Source organism: Salvelinus sp. IW2-2015, linkage group LG26, assembly GCF_002910315.2.
Source record: "Salvelinus sp. IW2-2015 linkage group LG26, ASM291031v2, whole genome shotgun sequence".
Taxonomy (NCBI): Eukaryota; Metazoa; Chordata; class Actinopteri; order Salmoniformes; family Salmonidae; genus Salvelinus; species Salvelinus sp. IW2-2015.
The window spans coordinates 20,586,914-20,604,232 of record NC_036866.1 but is presented as its reverse complement, the minus strand read 5'-3'; the positions used below and the strand labels follow the sequence as shown (position 1 = coordinate 20,604,232).

Sequence of the window (17,319 nt, the reverse complement as noted above, 5' to 3'; positions counted from 1 at the left end):
ACTGGTCCACATACACCACACACACGTTCATACACTCATGCCATGAACAAGTCCTCAGCATAAGCCACCTCCTATTGCAAGGCCGTAAATCACTAACTGCATTTGTAGTTAGTTAGTTTGTTTTGTGTTTATTTGCCAGGACCGATGGAAACATTTGAACATTTGCACTAAGATACACCCTATTTACTTTCTTGTTGTTTCCTATCCAATGAGGAGTATTGTGCATTTTATTTCTATTAGTGATGGCAGAGGAAAGGCTCCAGCTCCTCTATCCCGTGACTGATTTCCTTTCCTTCCACATGTACACTATCCCCTCCACTGTCCACTGCTACCCCTGTCTTCCTCCCCATGCTATCTCATGATTTCTCTCTTTCCCCCTCCATCTCTCTCTCTCTTCACAGGAGATACCTAAATGAATCCCTCAGATTTACTTCATCATTGCTATCATTCTTAATTTTAAAAAAGTGTTAAATTGCCAAAGGTTTTGCCAAAGATGGTTCAGGATGTTTTAAGTTATCCAGACATTTTAGTTTGTAAAAATTTGACCTTTTGCTCAGAAGAGCAGACATTCCCTCCTAAACAATTTTTTTTTTTATTGTAGGCCCCTGACCCATAATCTTAATCTCTCCCAAGTACTATTATTTGTGCTTTTTAATGCAGATATTTTATCATTCAGTTTTTAGTCTCCTGAGACTTCTCCCTATGTTTAGCAGGTAGATTTGGGACTATGTGCAGCAGCAGTCTCTTCTGGTGTTTGTACAGATTTGTAAATAGTGTGCTCTTTTTTTTGTCATTTTAAGATAATGGTACAATGTGGGTCTGAATTGTTTTAAGGTCAGCACACACCAGACGTGACACTTGTATTACTTAGGAATTCTGTTTGATGTCTCTCTCTCCCTAGTGGAGAGAACAGTGGCGCTCCTAAGCCCTGGGCCTGGAGGGTTCATTCATCTCTCTAGTTTAGCTTTAATAACCACTTAGTACTAGAGACAGATGCTGAAGATGGGCTAAAGCTGAGACAAGGAGGGGTTGCTGTTGGATAGGGAAGGGAGCCCTGTACAGTCTATGATGTTTAGAACCCCTGGATGTGTGTGTGATCAGTGTTACAGTGGGTTGATAATGTTCTGGTGCTAGATCAGAGGTGTGACTGAGGCTTTTAAGTGTGTGTCCTCCTCCCATCTTGTGTATCTATCTGCCATCATGTCAGCCCCAGTCAGACCAGCCCTCCAGGCCTCAGCTTTACAGCGTGTGATGCAGGCTTATTACATGGGCATTGTTCATTCTGTTACGTTGACTTGTTTCATGAGTTGCGATGAAAAAAAAAACCTGTACTGTTGTTTTTAATTTTATCCCTTGCTTTGTGCAAGTTGAATTTAAAAAAAAGGAAAAGGTGGAATGGCTTGTTAACATTGTGCCTCATCTCCCACCAAGCCTGTCTTGACTTCTCTCTGTAAATTAAACTAGGCTATAGAACTGCATTGTGTATGACTTGAGCATGAAAAGTTAACATGGTTGGCTGACTGTCACCCATAGTCATCATTGTCCTCTTGCTCCAGAAAACATAACAGTAAAGAGTAGATTAAAGACTTGGGTCACTATTCAATCTGTATCGCTGAAGTGTTACAGCTAGCACGATAAATGTAAAGGTAATTAATTTTCAATTACGCTGTAACTCAACTTTCTCAATACGGATTGAAGAGAGCCCTTGATGTAGAGGTCCTGAGCTCAGTCATGAAGGGCATCGCTGTCATCCTCATCACATATCCCCCTGGTATTCTGATTGGAAGATTTGCACAGTACACAATACATTGTTTTGTCTGGTCTTATGTTATTGTTGCTGGACACAGAAACTTGTATATCACTCTGAACATCTCACAGCAAGACAATGGTTATAACATCAGTTTGAGCACCCACTGGCCAGCCCTTCATGACCTGAGATGGATACACAGACTGGTTGTGTTGGAATTCAAATACAATGCACACTCAGCTTTGAGCGAGAAAACAAATGCAACACCACCAATGTTTCGGTGATGTTTCTGGAATGTTACTGCTGAGAGTGAGTAGCTAGTGTGCTGGGCTGTGCTTGCCCAATCTCAGGTGGACATATCAGATATTTTTTTAATGCCAGGAGCAAGTGAATGCTTAATTTTCATCAGTTGGTTTTAGCTATTTTATTTCCTCTGAGGTAATCCTATTTTTCCATTCGAATGAATGAATCGTTGTCCTTAAGATGAATTAGAAATGGACAACTTCAGTTTAGTGTAATACTCGTATTAATTCTATGTATTGTCTCCCTTTATATTGTGTGTTATCCTCCTCCCCTAAAGTAATTATTTTTGGTGGATTCAGTACAGTTAACCCATTTCTGGAAATGGGAATTATCCTTAATTAAACTTGTGAATCAAATTCATTGGAATGTGGTCTTTTATATTTTGGATACCTTTACTTCTGTACAATAAAGAACATGTATAGATCAACATTATCAAGCATGTCATAGAAAGCAATAACCATTACTGCGGTGAATCAGAACGGTCTGCTTAACGCTTGCACAATGCTTCCGACTGAAACGATGCAAGATTGCTGTGATAAATTTAGATGAGCTCATTAAATCTACTGAAACTCAACATTTATAATTTTATAACACTGCTCATTATGAATTCTGTTAATTAAAAATAATCCTGTTACCGTGTGTACAAAAAGGATGTGAACAAATGGATGTAATAAATATGACAAAAAAAGTTTTGTTTTATTTATTTATTAAGAGCACGAAAAAGCAGTACATGCACAGTTTTTCCACCAGGGACAATTTCATGTTAACAGATTGCTTTCTATTTTCATATCAACAGCATGTAGTGTAAAGAAAGCATTTGGACTACAGTTGGAGGTATAGCTGAACATACAAGTTTAAAAAGGAACACCCTGTATGATTTCAGATTATCAGAAGAATTGTAAATGATAGCACACCACCCACTCATGTTCAGGCTTTACCTTTGGTTTGTTGCTTGGTAATTGTCGTGTTCAGTGTGTCTAATTATGAACAACAAAAAAAGAGGTGCTGTGCACATAACATTGATGAAGGTGTGAACTGTTTCTTTGTGTTCATACCTCTGCGGGAACATTTCTAGGAAAGTTCCCCCAGAGTGTGGAACTATATAATGAGGTCCCTTGGGGACTTCCTACCACAGCTACAGTTATTCTTTTTTTATTTAACCTTTATTTAACTAGGCAAGTCAGTTAAGAACAAATTCTTATTTACAATGACGGCCTACCAAAAGGCAAAAGGCCTCCTGCGGGGACGGGGGCCTGGGATTTAAAAAAAATAAATAATACAATATAAATATAGGACAAAACACACAACACTACATAGAGACCTAAGACAACAACATAGCAAGGCAGCAACACATGACAACACAGCATGGTAGCAACACAACATAACAACATTGTACAAACATTATTGGGTACAGATAACAGCACAAAGGGCAAGAAGGTAGAGACAACATTACATCACGTAAAGCAGCCACAACTGTCAGAAAGAGTGTCCATGATTGAGTCTTTGAATGATGAGATTGAGATAAAACTGTCCAGTTTGAGTGTTTGTTGCAGCTCGTTCCTGTCGCTAGCTGCAGCGAACTYAAAAGAGGAGCGACCCAGGGATGTGTGTGCTTTGGGGACCTTTAACAGAATGTGACTGGTAGAACGGGTGTTGTATGTGGAGGATGAGGGCTGCAGTAGATATCTCAGATAGGGGGGAGTGAGGCCTAAGAGGGTTTTATAAATAAGCATCAACCAGTGGGTCTTGCGACAGATGTACGGAGATGACCAGTTTACAGAGGAGTATAGAGTGCAGTGATGTGTCCTATACAGTTGATGCATTGAGCTTTGCCTCCCCTAACTTCCCTTTCAAGTCTACGTACAGGTGTAATATGATGTGTTATCACACACAAAGATTCATAATTGACAACACTGTAGTGTACATTCAATTTCACAAAATCAACCTGGCACATGCTTCAGTCAATATTGACCTTATTGAGGCTCTGTGCAATAAAATAAAAAGATGGATTCAGTCATACTGTACCTAAATGGAGCAGGGATATTTTAAACATTACCACCAGTATACAGACTGGTTTTACATCCAGGATGTTAATGAAAAAGATGACAGGATTTTTTTCTTAGAAAAYGGGTACATTTACAATGGCTGTAAACTTTTAAGCAAAAACCACTGTATTGCCTCAAAATAAACTAGCAAACATTCAATCACAGCTTCCATATCCCAATGGCTTTCACAGTGTAGTCCCTCTGATCAACATAAACCAAACCCCTCAATGCTTTACAAACACTTTAACATCATAGTCCTGTTCCACTGTAGTCTCTGAGTCCTTCTGTCCTGTTGTTCCGAGTACCTTGCCCCTCCACTTGAAGGGCCACAGGGTGGGGGCCAGTTCACTGTGACAGCTCAGTTGGGGGTCATGCAGCAAGTTCCACATGAGCCAGATCTGTGGCACTGTCAGGCTGTGTACCACCATCAACTCCCTGTAGAAACAAGGGTCAAACACCTGGAGGTGGGGAGCAGCAGAGGGGCGCACAATGCCAAATGTACGAAAACCCTCATGGTGTGACGGTTTCACTCCAATTCTCTGTAAGCACATGCCTAAGAACACATCGTCGATAGGGAATAGTTCTACCTGCTGACAAGCTTCACTCAGCCGCCTGGCGGTGTGACCGGACATCACAAAGCCTCCCCCTCCAGCATATGACGGATACATAGTCTGGCCGTACACAAACTCAGGCACAAAGTACTTGCTGCTACGCCGGCGGATGGGGTGGGCATGGTGGATGATGTCACCCACAAAGAGGTCCTTATCAGGCTTCTGACCCTTCACCATCTCCAGAATGTTCTCTATATTCACATAGACATCAGCGTCACCTTTGAAGATGAACTGGACATTGGAGCAGCTGTCATTCACCCACTGGAGGAAGTGGGTCTCTTTAAGTGTCAAGTTGAAAAATGTGTCATCAAAGTCCCAGAGGAGAATGTCCCCAAAGCTGTGGCTCTCGTAGGCAAGGAGCCGGTCCCATAAAGGCAGGGCGGTCTTGTTCCTGGGTACACCAAGGAGGAATACAGTCTTTACTGTCTGCCCATCCTGGAACACACCCTCTCTTCCCCAGGTGCGCCGCACTACCTGCCTCCTTTCAAAGTCTGCCACTACTGACTTGATAGCAATGAGCATGTAGGGCTCGCCTGAGCACTTCCCTAGCTGGTCCATCAGCAGTATGAAGTCCCGGTTGTCCTTATCCTTCAGGTAACCCTCAAAGTCAAAAGGTGGTCGTGTGGGTAAAACCGGAACAGCCTTTGTCCCCTCATCTTTCTTTGACTTAGATTTGGTCTTGGCCTGAGGTTTGGATTTAGACTGAAGTTTGGACTTGGGATGTGTCTGAGACTTAAAATGGGACTGATGCGCAGACTGGCACTTTGTCTTGTCTGGGGGCGTAGAAGGGACCCGTTTAGTTACATGGCTCTCTGGTGGGGGCCCTAAAAGAGCGCGGGAGCTTGTACAGCCCTGCTTTAAGTGCCAGGTGTCCCAGGTGGAAGTGAAGCCTTGATGGGCATACAACATCAGACAGAGTAGCCCCAGCATGAGCAGGGTGCACAGAACATATTTTATATGAATTCTCCTCATTGTGTCCCACTGAACCTATTTCCCTCTGATTTTATTTACCACTCTTTTCCCATTGATCTTTATTTTCCTCTCCCTCAGGATCTCAGAGATCAGAAAGCGCCACACAGCATCCTGTGAGGATTTCATAATACTGATCATCCATGCAAAGATTTTCTGGATTATTTCCAACCGGATTGTTTCCATTCATTGAGTCAACATAATGACAGGGAACAGTTATGACCCTGAGGTCCTGCCCATTTATTCTCCGTAACCCAACACTCTGCAATCTTGATGTTTCTCCTGCAGTATGTGAGGGGTTTTCCCTTAAATCCATGACACTCATTTAATCCCATCTCATCAGCAGGCTCTGCTCCTTGATATGAAGATAAATCACATGAGAATTAAACATAAAAGGAGAGAAACAAAAGTACATTTTATATTTTACTTTTATATTTACAGTTATTTACATTGTATAATTTATTTTCTGTTTTTCATTTAAGTTGTTATTAATAAATGATCTCTGCAGTTGCAATCGTTCAAACTAATTTCCCCAAATTCCCAGAACTATTTGCAAGAACGTTTGCAAGGATCAATCTTCCTATAGCAGACAAGCCCCCCTACGGTTTCCCGATTACGATTGAATTTAGGTTTAGGAGTGTTTTAATMATGCATATTTTGTACAACAGCCGAAGCTGTAACATGTGTTTACCAAAACAAKATGCAGAGAGAACATTCACTAATTGCGTCTGAGGCATATGTCGATTCTGATACGCTCGCAAGAAAGGCAGCGCTGCTCTCGGATCAGTATTCTCCCTTTCAAATCTTACCTACAGATCAGCTCCTAGAGAGATATCACCTATGGCTACAAATATTGCTGCAGCTTATTCTAATGCTTACCCTATAATAATGCACTAAATCAAGATTTGCCACATCATTGCGCACATGTTCCACATCATTAAATATATTGATGCAAATATTACAGACAGTAACGTACAAATAGCTAAATAAAACTAAATTGAATAAACATGACATTTATTTTAATATAATTTAAAAACAGCATATTGGTATACGTAGCCTATCTGTATTCGAATACAGACACCGCGGTTTTCATTTAATCATATTTTTATCCTTCGCTTGTTAGTAACAATTGCAAAGAAATTGGAAACCTTGTATTTGTAGTCACAGTCTCTTTAAAGTTATCGGTAGTCACAGAAAGACAAATAAACATCTGGATTTTGGTTAGCGGAGATCTTCTGTGTATAAAGTGAGGCGGAAGGACAAAAAAACATCTAACAGACGACACACTTAGCTGTTCTACGAGTGGTCTGAGGCAGTCGTTAAATAACGAGCGTTTTCAAGAGTAACTTTACTGATGGATGGTTTTGGGAAACGGATTTGACGATGTTCCTACGAAAGTTCCAACGATGAATTTAGCCTTAAAATACGTTTGGGAAAACGGGCCCAGACCATCTACCAGTTGTCTACCATTCAAATGACACCTCAGAAGAAGCAATGTAAAAACGTTATTCCCTAAAAACACGCCACTTTCGATATAGCTACCACCGGAAGTGACATTTTCGTAGCAGGTTGGGAGAATTTATGAAGCTGGTTAGGAGAAATAACGTAGCAGGTTAGGATAATTAGATTAAGGTTAGGACATTGGGTAAGGTTAGGGTTAGATAAAACGCTCTCCTAACCTGCTACAAAAAGTCACTTCTGTAGCTGTGCTCCATCGAAGTGGGGTGTTTTTAGAATAAAATGTTCCAAAACATTTCGAAGAATGACTACTTTGACATTCCCTCTTATAGGACGTAGCCGCAAATTTGGCAAATTCGAATTCGCTATAGGAGGGGGCCGTGTCGGATCTTATGTTAAACTGTACATAAGATTCCTAAATAGAAAAACATGTCCTATGTTCATTAGAACATAGTGTTCCTAACGTAATGTTCATATTAATATCCTTCATAAATGTAACTATTGGTTAACCATGCAGTTTATAACTTGCAAAAATGAATATTTGAACAAAACAACAAACCGTATTTTACGCCAGCAAAACGGACATACATGCGTTTACCCTCAAAGGAATAATTGTGTTGCATATATTATATATCCTACCATGACGCATTACATTTAAATGTAATTGCCAGACTCTGGTGCATATTTGCATATCACAGGGAGCCCTATATTGAATAACCGCGTTTGTATTGTAATCAGTATACAGTATGTGTACAAAGTATCCTGCACACCAGTCATCATACTTACCACGACAGATTAAAGTCACCAAAGCAATTATATAGCGCCACTGCCAAACRCGGGAACATCTGGTTTCTGTATGAAATCAGTCTCAGACTGTAGGAAAGCTGGGCTCCAACCTGGGTCCAACATAAACGAGGTTTAAAATTGAGAGAAAAACACATTAAATTAATACAGACGTACTTGGTTTGGAGGCTCTGTAAGGAGTTAACTTTTGTAGAAATGTGCAAAACTGGCACAACACCGTTTTAACTGTGTTCTTTACACTGGCCACGTGACACGTGTGGGAGTCGCTGGTTCAGCGGCGCTCCAGGTGCCAGCGCAGCAACTGGAGACATACTCCCAAGAATTGAGGAAGGGGAAGGGGGCATAATGATGAGGACCTAGCATACTTATTTGTCCGACAATGTACTTTTATCGTGGTGATCCTTGCAATATGGGACTATATGTTCTTAAATGGCTGCAATTTAGGAGCAGGACTCACTTCGCATGGTGAGACAGACATGAAATACATTTATTTAACCGACAAGACTTGAATACAAATACTACAAAGAAAAACTCAAAACACAGAAAAATTAAGTTAAAACAGTAATTWAATTTAGTTACATTTCTTTCTGCACACACATAATACAGTTCCCTGTCTATTTACAATCTACAAAAAGTAAACATATATCTCACTCTGCTGGTCCCATTTAACATTCAAGGAGTATAGTTCTTTGGCTACAAAACAACATATACAAGTTGACAGTTACTCCAAACCACTGACTCCTCTAAAACATCACTGCTGCCCAATGGCACCTGGGGGTCCAGGTGAGGCCTGTTTCTTCTTTTGGCCTTGCCACTAGAGAACTAGTCTTTCTTCACTCATGTAAAGCCTCCCCCCGTTGCTCCCCCCAGACTGGCCTCTCAGGGATTCCAATCCCTTCAGGATTTCAGGCAACCACAGTGCGGTGCCCTCAGGAAGAGGCTGTGCCTGCTTTCATGATCTTGAACAGGACGTTGACATTGTTGTTTTTGATAGCGTCTCGGCAGGCTGTGATAACCTGATTCTTTGGCTTTCCCACTGAGAGAGACAAATAGGAAGAGAGGTTAGCAGAGATCTGAAACCTTTAAAACACACATTAAATTCTCTTCAACCCTGATGCTTCACTAATCTCCGTCAACCCCTACTCACCTCTCAGTCTCCCTGCCCTCTGAATGGCCTGGTTGACAGACTTAAGGCAGGCGAGGAGAGCATTGTGATTGTTGGATCGGATCTTGTACTCATTGATCAGGTCTCTGTTCAGGTCATAGAGCTCAATGTAGCGCTTCTTCATGTTCCTTCTGTCAGGCACAAAGAAAGATGAAGGGATTAAAAAGATAAACAGGTCATTATCACCTTATCGAGCCATGCAAAGGAATCCTACAGAAAAATCATGGAGGTGGTGGTTGGTGTGTTGTCACTCACATGTCACCCATGAGCCGTGCGTCCTCTGCCTGCACCAGCATGTTACGGATGTGATTAGAATGATCTGCTATGGCCGCCGTCAGCTTTTGGTGGACAGAGTGATAGTCATCTACCTGTTAAAACAATAGATTACAAAAATATGTTAGGCCTACCACACAAAATAATGAGAGAAATGGTTGGTAATGAGATAAATACTATTGGTGTGGAGGCTGAGGTGGGGAGTTTACCTCAGTTAGGGTCGTTCGCAGCTCCCCAAAGTATGTGGGGAAGTCTGCCTCTGCCTGTAGGTCCTCTATGGCCAGGAAGGAAGCCAGTGATTGGACTAGATCCCCTGCCAGGTCTATGTCGTCTGTGTTTAGTGTGATCTGATTGTAAAGAAAAGGGCAGGTGAAGGGTCCATTTTGAAATACTAGAGATATCCTGTGCACAGCGATACGTGTCAGGACATGTAGACATACCTCTCCACTAGTGCTTAGCATGCTGATGGTGAGTAGTCCTCCGCCACGTAGAGAGGTGAACGTCACGTCTGGGGTATCAATGCCCTCTAGTAGAAGGAAGTTCTGGTTCAGCCACATGACCACCTAAAGACAGAGAATACAGCCATTTGATAGTGATAGTGACAGTAACATTACTATGGAGCAGAACGCCAGAAGGGCTCGGAAGTCGCCACAGGTGACAGCACATGAAAGTGTGTGTGTGTGTAAGAGTAAGTGAGAGAGAGCGACAGAGTTTGCGCTCACTCTCTGTGGCCTGTCGTTGATGGTGAAGGTAACTTTCCCAGTAGGTTGGGGGGCCTCAGGCTCAACATTAAGATCATACATGGAGAAGCGAGGCAGCTGACGTGTGATCTCAAAGACGTGGAACTGACTGCTGCAGGGAACAGAAGAAGCACAATCAAATGACAAAATAATGTTGTTGATTTTTATTGGACAGAGCTAAAGTTCCACTGAAACTACAACGTTTGGATAATAAGAGTGAATTTCATTGGCAAATCAATACATTAACACATCTATGTAGAGGACACATCTATGTCTCTTTCATCATTGAAATATGTGTACCTGCTCTTGCCGCCAACAAAAGCTTTGATGTGTAGATCCACAGGGATATCTTTGGGGGGAATGATGGGAACACGGATAGAACCACATAGATTCTGGGCACTGGGATGTACCACATGACTTTCACCCTCAAAAATTCCCTCAGCGAAAATCAGCACGGCTCGAATTATGGTCTCTGTAGAAGGAATGCCAAGAGGTCAATACCCAGCCCACTTACCACAGTAAGCCACATCAAATCAAAATCAAATAACATCACGTTACTGGTCGCATACACATATTTAGCAATGTTATTGCAGGTGTAGCGAAATGCTTGTGTTCCTAGCTCCAACAGTGCAGCAATAAATACACGAGGCTGCGCATTCTGGAATTATAGGATGGTGAGAGTCATTGGTTTCAATGTGGGACAGGCTGAGGTTTGGTCAGCTTGGTGAGTTTCTGTGTGGTTTTAGCTCTGTGTACGTGAGCTGCTTACTGGGTATAGATGACAATGTAAATCTAGGGCATGAGTGTGTTAGTGGTCCGTGAAGATGGTAAGGAGGATATCTGTGTGGGGTGATGGTGTTTACCATTGGGCGTGGAGATGCTGAGCTCTATGTGTGACCTCTGGGACTCCGTGGCAGCTCTGACAGAGAGGACAGTCTGGAGCTGGGTATTGGCTGGTATCACCCCCATCTGGGTGTCCCGTTCTGAAGCTCCTGGGACAGCCTGCTACAGAGCACAATCACACAGAGGTATTTTACACTATGACACAAACACCATGAGTGTGTAGTCTGTACATAGTTAAGAGGCGGGAGGATCGTAGTGTTCTCCTCACAGTAACTGAGAAAGTCTGAGAAAGTTTGTGTTTGAATGTTGGTCTGGGGTGTGGGTGTATGCTTGTACGTGTGGGCTTTAGCATTATATTCTTATAATATTAACGTCAGAGAGTTTCAGCACATCTATGAATGTAAAAGTGTGTTTGGCTTTATCCTCATAGTTCTTTCTGTGAAAGTGTTTGTCAGTGTGTGTTCTTAGAAACCTTGGCATTCTCCTCATAGTTGCGTAGTTCCAGTAGCAGGTTCTGCCTCCGCTGACTCAGCTCTCGGATCAGATCCTGCTCCACACTGGAGTCCATCAGGTTCCCCTTCATCTCCTTACTGGCAGGCAGGTAGCCACGCACTGACAACCAGCACACAACACATTGGATGTCACTTACTGAAAACATACACACAAATAAACAATATTCAATAGCTATGGTATTCCACATGTCTTTACCTTCTCCCTCCACAGAGGTACAGATGAGCTGTATCTGTCCATCCATGCGATAGTCCCCTTCCACCACTCCAGCCACAGAGGACGAGAAGTTGTCTTTGAAGATGACTTCACCTGTTCGATCGCTCCGTGCATCAATCTGTAAATGATGGTGAAGTCAAGGGGACTTACAACATTCCTTACACTTGGAGGAAAGGCTGGTGCCAAGTGCCAACCAGTTCCAGACAATGTGACAAAGTGAAGGATTAGAGAACTTTGGAAGACTCTCCTTGATTGGTGCTGTACTCATTAAAAAAAAAATTGGTGCTAAATTGATTAACGACTGACACATCAAGGTGGTTTACCTTTCCATTGGACCAGCCTGTGATGAGTTCTACAACACCGTCAGCGTTAAGGTCAAATGCATGGATGCTCATTGCATGGTTCTTAGACTGCAGGGAGAAGGGGGAACCTTTACTGGCACATCTTTAAACACAAAGCTAGTGCAAATGTAATATGCTTTGTGTAAAGTGACAGGGATGCATTTAGACAGAAAACGACCTAATATTCAGCCAATTCAAAACTTGTAGTACCTTGATTCTCCAGTAGCGGGCAGTGCGGTCATATACACCCACAGTGCCGTTGGCCAGAGCATAACCAAACCTGCTGCCATGCATATGACAGAGGGAGGTAACCGTCTAAATGACACAAAGAGAGAGCAATCAGCACACATCGTCTCTTTGCTGACACACAATGTACTATAAACATCAAGATCATTACACATAATCAAATAGCATTAGAAACAACATGGCCTCATGTAAGATGAGCAATACCTCATTTTCAGGAATCTCAGACACAAGTTCGTCTTCTTTGAATACCCTAATGTCAAAGTCCTCTGATCCGACAAGAAGCTGTAAAGACCAGACAAAAAAAACACAGTATATTACCCATTTTAGGATCTAGTATAGGCCTATCTATTTAGTAACACAACATCTGAAATTGTTGAGTTTTATATTGCAAAGTATTTGCTTTCATCTTTGGATAAAAAATGAAATGCAACACCTCATTTTTTCCATCACCAGTAAAATCACAGAGCACCAATGATCGCACATTATCCCCTGTGACCTGAAAATTAACCCATAGAAACAGACATCAACAGTTATCACTTTTCTATTGCGTAAAAGTATTTTTATTTCAATTTCATTTTTGCACAACAGTTCACATAATCAAGAGAGTAAGAGGAATGCGAGCCATACCGTCCAGAACTGGTCATTCCCCTCATAGTCAAATCCTTGCAAAGCGCAGTTTCCTCCGATGATGGCGAGGGGGGACTCAATGTTCCCTAATTTCCCTAAAACAATAGCATTGGCCCCATCTGTCACCTATAGAGAATATGATGTGAAAAAGGACATTACATCTTCATTTGCAACTTTGTATTCAGTTAATGATTCAGCAGGCAGATAGCTTATGTAATACTGCTGCTACAACAGAATCATAAGGTTGTATTGATATGTTATAACATTGTGTCCAGTCCTTTGTACTGTCCTTGGCTCACCTCTCTGTAGAAGATGTCAGCATTGTCGTGTACGTCATAAGCCAGCAGGTTTGTCTGGGTGCCCACGAGGAGCGTGTCTCCAGTGGTGTTGGGTCCTAGTGTGCCAGCTGTCAGGCAGCTCACAGCCTGGTTGATATTGAGCAGAGAGATGTCCGAATCCTGGGCACTCTGACTCAGACGGTGGGCTGCCTGACGCTGGCCACGTGTGTGAGGGTTATGGATGAACACCTGATGGAAGAGAGAAGATTGAATAACTTCACTGTAGTGCTATACTTCAATGCATACTTCATGCATACATGTAAATGGAGAAACTATCAAAGAGAACTGAGTGAGGCCATACCTTCCCTGCTTGTGTGGCTGCAGTGAGGCATGGGTGGATCCCATCAAACTTGCCCATTGTAACCATGCGAGGGTTGATTTTATGGTTCAGCTTGAGGGTGAATATAGGCACCAACATGGTGGCACAATCCTACAACAATAATAACCAATCATGGTACATATGGTGTGTGTGTGTGTATGTGTTCTGCTGGTTGCTTGTTTTGAGATGAATATGAAATCGAATCATTACTGCTGGAGAAACAAGGATGGTGTATCCCTCTTTCAATCTAGCAGATACTTACAAACTACCCTAATGTTATAAACAGCTTACTCGTCACCCACTGGGTGTCCCGTTACCTAGCAACACTGGGCAGCTTGTCAAAGCTTTTCATCTAGCTAATCCCTGTAGTTTGCTCTCTAGTTAGCTTTGTTCATTGGCTCCTCATTATCTTCAAAAATGGCCAACATTAGATAAACAGATAACTACAAAGATAGCATAGCTATGACCAATTAAAATAATGTTAGTACTCGAGTGCAACATTTCAGTAATTCACTTTTCTAATCATGAAGAAATCCACGACTGGCACAAGACAGTCAGATTGATTGTAACTCATCACAGCTATCTACGTTAACGTTAGCTTACTAGCTAGCATGCTATCCACCATTTCCAGCTGCAACAAGACACGATATTTTTCAACAACATAAAAAGCATTGCATTTTACGCATATGAATGGAACATGTGATAATGTGAGATGATATCTTACCGAAGTCCTCGATGTTTAGCTGTCTTTAACTGTCAATGTTTATGGGTTAGCTAGCTACAAGCATGCTATGCTAACGTCCGAATACAAGGCAACAAGATGCTTTCCCTCTTGCAAATGACGTAACTTGTCACTCAAAACTTCTGAAGTTGCTGAGGGGGTTCGATTAATCTCGCCCGGGCGCTCGTGTAAGCGTGTTTTACACCGCTTGAAAGTTGGTAGCAACCGGGCTGCCTCCCGCACATGAGCCAGGTGCCACGCATAAACACTGAGGGGGTTCGATTAATCTCACCGGGGAGCCCGTGTATGCGTGTTCTGCACCGGATGAACGTTGATTGCGTTCGTTTTGGAACCGTGCCGCGTTCAACGAATCACATAATCGGAAATTTCCGCGTTTCCTAATTCCGATTAGGATATGAACGCAGTGATGTGAACGTGAAGTCAGCTCAAAACAAAGTGATTTAGGAGCACGTGGAGTAAATTTCTTGTTCAAATTCATGATGATTGAAAGTGTTATAGCCTATATGCATATCTAATCTAGGACTACTTGCATGTTTCACATGCAAAAGTGATTGCTTTTGAGCTTTATTCCCAATTAAAACGAGTTAGAAAATTCAAACATTTATTTCATGGGAAAACGATGTTGTAGGCTTCTGAACGATACACCATGATGCCTTGTTGACAAAATGACAGAGCAAGGAGCAGATTACTGTTCGATTTGATAAAGGCGCTCCTCCCTCCCCGCTTTCGCCTGATGACGTGATGGGCCTTCGCCCGGTTCAACCTTGGCCAGCATAAAATAACTCCCTCACTTTATCGCGAGCACAACACTACACAGTACAAAGTGCTTTGAAGTAATCGTTGAATAAACAGGCTTCATTCAATGTTTCAAAAATAAGTAAAAAAAGGTTTTATTTATTTTTACTCCAAAAAATAAGTTCCTCACCGGGAAAAAATGTATTATATTCCATTATATTATATGTTTCTGTATTGACTATGATTCATATTATGGTAAAGTACATGCTTAACTTTAACAAAAGTTAATATATCTTAATTTTATATGATGAAATATGAAATCTTTTTTTATGATAGACTATCCTTGTTGTAGGCCAATGACAGTTCTGGTAACATCACTGTTTTCATTACGGTCGTTTGTAATTAATTGTAGCTGGTACTGTCAGTGACTATTTGTATAACATTGCACAGTGTTTGTGGTATGACACAGCTCAATTACTCAGGCAGGAGATTCTGGAAAAATACTAACACTCAGTCGACGAGCGCAAAGTGATTCATTCTCATTCGAATGTTGCTCACGACCGCTGCCCGTGTGCAAATAAGGGGAGCATGGACATGGAAGGTTTCAACACAGCACCAATGACAGCAAATTCCCCCGGAAAAGTGACAAAATAACAATTGCTCAACTGTTGTGTACCGTGTGCACTGCGCACAATAACGATGACTGTCCAGTCGAAAACCAGTCAACAATGTAGTGATTTATAGCCTAAATCGTCGTTTAAATCTATTTGTCATAAACACTATACATTAAAATTCTTCCCGACAAGTTTACATCTAGAATTACATTTTTCTCATTCTAATCTATAGCCTAGTAGTCCTAGATTAGATATGCCTATAGGCTATAACACTTTAAATCATCATGAATTTGAACAATAAATTTAGTGTGCCTGTAAAATAACAATATCTGGTAACTAAACGTTAACGAAAGTCCAGACCCAGTGGGTTATTTGAAGGCATTCATAAATAAATAAAATTCCTAATAAATCTTAGCATAGTAACATAATGGGTAGCCATATTTGAATGAATCAATTGTCAACATGGTAATTAGGCTATGTAGGCTATTGAAACAATAGGCTACTATTCCCTTGATGGGAATGTTTTCGCAGTAGATAATACACCGTGTGCAAGCTAGCCTATTAATGATCTGTCTGCGTGAACGCGCTACTCTGTTTTGCACACGGCACCTGTCTGCCCCGGACGATATAAAGTCGAAGTCTCGCTAGCTAGAAATTAAAAGCCGACAACACACCACTGACACCCAGCAAAACTACTACGATCCATTCGGATAAAGAAGGGAGCTCAAAAACTGGAAAATGGATCCTTGTGAATGCTCCAAAAGTAAGTTATCATGTACATTGATCAATTTATCAAGAATATAGGCTATGGATACGCCTTAAGCGTATTTATTTCGAAAATCTTAACAGGTTAATAACCAACTACCTAACTCAACTGTTTATTTGTAGCTGGATCTTGCAACTGCGGTGGATCCTGCAAGTGCTCCAACTGCGCATGCACCAGTTGTAAGAAAGCAAGTAAGTGGTTCTGTTCTAAATCCAACTAGTGTTATTAGGCCAATAGTCTTTTTCTTATCGCTGGTGGCACTTTTTAAAGCCCCATGATTAGCCTAATTAACCTCAATTGCCTCATTAGTAGGCTACGCAATAGTCTTTGGTCATCACTAATCGATTATTTTTCGGCCCATCAGGTTGCTGCGACTGCTGTCCCTCCGGCTGCAGCAAGTGTGCCTCAGGCTGCGTGTGCAAGGGCAAGACTTGTGATACCAGCTGTTGTCAGTGAGGCCTGTGTATGACATCACAATGCAGTCCATTCCCTATGACTGAAGTTGTACCATCTTGAGCATAGATTTTGTACATTGTCAAATGTAAGGCAATAAATTGCATCTAACTTATTCAAGTTTCTTTGACTTACTTGGGTTACTGGAGTTGTTGGGCTATGGGACATAAATAAGAGGTCAATCATGTCTGCTCCAAAAAGAGCAATTGCTCGCTTCTGGGAAACCAGTTTTTCATTTTACTAAAATGTTTAAGTTGAGGCGCAAGATCGATCACCTTAACCAGCCAGCACAGCAGGTGGTGTGAGCTGACGACTACAAAGCGCAAGGTCTTGTTGGAAAATGGGGCATGATCGCTGAGTGTTATAGTCCTTGGTGGAACCAGAACTCTTTGACATGAAAAAGCATTGCGGTAGCTATTGCTAAAGAATATCAAGATGCCGCAGCGCTATTCCA

At 41.7% G+C, this 17,319-nt stretch overlaps 3 protein-coding genes across 6 annotated transcripts; 1 reads left to right on the top strand and 2 right to left on the bottom strand.

Moving 5' to 3' along the window:
• Positions 1-2,745: 2,745 nt before the first annotated feature.
• On the bottom strand, positions 2,746-8,161 carry LOC111952160 (UDP-GlcNAc:betaGal beta-1,3-N-acetylglucosaminyltransferase 9). 2 transcript variants are annotated; one of them, XM_023970695.2, is made up of 2 exons: positions 7,920-8,161; positions 2,746-6,030 (listed from the first exon to the last, which is right to left on the bottom strand). In XM_023970695.2, the coding sequence occupies exon 2, from the start codon at positions 5,676-5,678 to the stop codon at positions 4,320-4,322; it is 1,359 nt and encodes a 452-aa protein (XP_023826463.1). In that variant the 5' UTR covers positions 5,679-6,030; positions 7,920-8,161; the 3' UTR covers positions 2,746-4,319. The 2 variants fall into 2 exon arrangements, with proteins under 2 accessions (XP_023826463.1, XP_023826464.1); XM_023970696.2 differs by having other exon boundaries at positions 2,746-6,024.
• Positions 8,162-8,485: 324 nt separating this feature from the next.
• On the bottom strand, positions 8,486-14,405 carry LOC111952991 (BBSome complex member BBS2). 3 transcript variants are annotated; one of them, XM_023972040.2, is made up of 18 exons: positions 14,280-14,405; positions 13,538-13,666; positions 13,198-13,425; positions 12,899-13,024; positions 12,705-12,767; positions 12,476-12,553; positions 12,236-12,340; positions 12,008-12,094; positions 11,667-11,802; positions 11,431-11,570; positions 10,979-11,120; positions 10,416-10,587; positions 10,098-10,227; positions 9,816-9,938; positions 9,585-9,722; positions 9,358-9,470; positions 9,085-9,233; positions 8,486-8,973 (listed from the first exon to the last, which is right to left on the bottom strand). In XM_023972040.2, the coding sequence occupies exons 2-18, from the start codon at positions 13,652-13,654 to the stop codon at positions 8,867-8,869; spliced, it is 2,154 nt and encodes a 717-aa protein (XP_023827808.1). In that variant the 5' UTR covers positions 13,655-13,666; positions 14,280-14,405; the 3' UTR covers positions 8,486-8,866. The 3 variants fall into 3 exon arrangements, with proteins under 3 accessions (XP_023827808.1, XP_023827809.1, XP_023827811.1); XM_023972041.2 differs by having other exon boundaries at positions 10,098-10,224; XM_023972043.2 differs by lacking the exon at positions 12,705-12,767.
• Positions 14,406-16,294: 1,889 nt separating this feature from the next.
• On the top strand, positions 16,295-16,980 carry mt2 (metallothionein 2). The gene is made up of 3 exons (XM_023972044.2): positions 16,295-16,409; positions 16,535-16,603; positions 16,777-16,980. Exons 1-3 carry the CDS (start codon positions 16,385-16,387, stop codon positions 16,866-16,868), a joined length of 186 nt encoding a protein of 61 aa, XP_023827812.1. The 5' UTR covers positions 16,295-16,384; the 3' UTR covers positions 16,869-16,980.
• Positions 16,981-17,319: the final 339 nt, after the last annotated feature.

Excerpts from the sequence above, each read along its gene's own strand:
- LOC111952160 (XM_023970695.2), bottom strand. The coding sequence starts at position 5,678 with ATGAGGAGAATTCATATAAAATATGTTCTGTGCACCCTGCTCATGCTG.
- LOC111952991 (XM_023972040.2), bottom strand. The coding sequence starts at position 13,654 with ATGTTGGTGCCTATATTCACCCTCAAGCTGAACCATAAAATCAACCCT. Across the intron at positions 12,554-12,704 it reads CTGGTGATGGAAAAAATGAG|CTTCTTGTCGGATCAGAGGA; the intron begins GTGTTGCATTTC and ends TGGTCTTTACAG. Across the intron at positions 9,234-9,357 it reads GCACGGCTCATGGGTGACAT|AAGGAACATGAAGAAGCGCT; the intron begins GTGAGTGACAAC and ends TGTGCCTGACAG.
- mt2 (XM_023972044.2), top strand. The coding sequence starts at position 16,385 with ATGGATCCTTGTGAATGCTCCAAAA. Across the intron at positions 16,410-16,534 it reads TCCTTGTGAATGCTCCAAAA|CTGGATCTTGCAACTGCGGT; the intron begins GTAAGTTATCAT and ends GTTTATTTGTAG. Across the intron at positions 16,604-16,776 it reads CACCAGTTGTAAGAAAGCAA|GTTGCTGCGACTGCTGTCCC; the intron begins GTAAGTGGTTCT and ends TCGGCCCATCAG.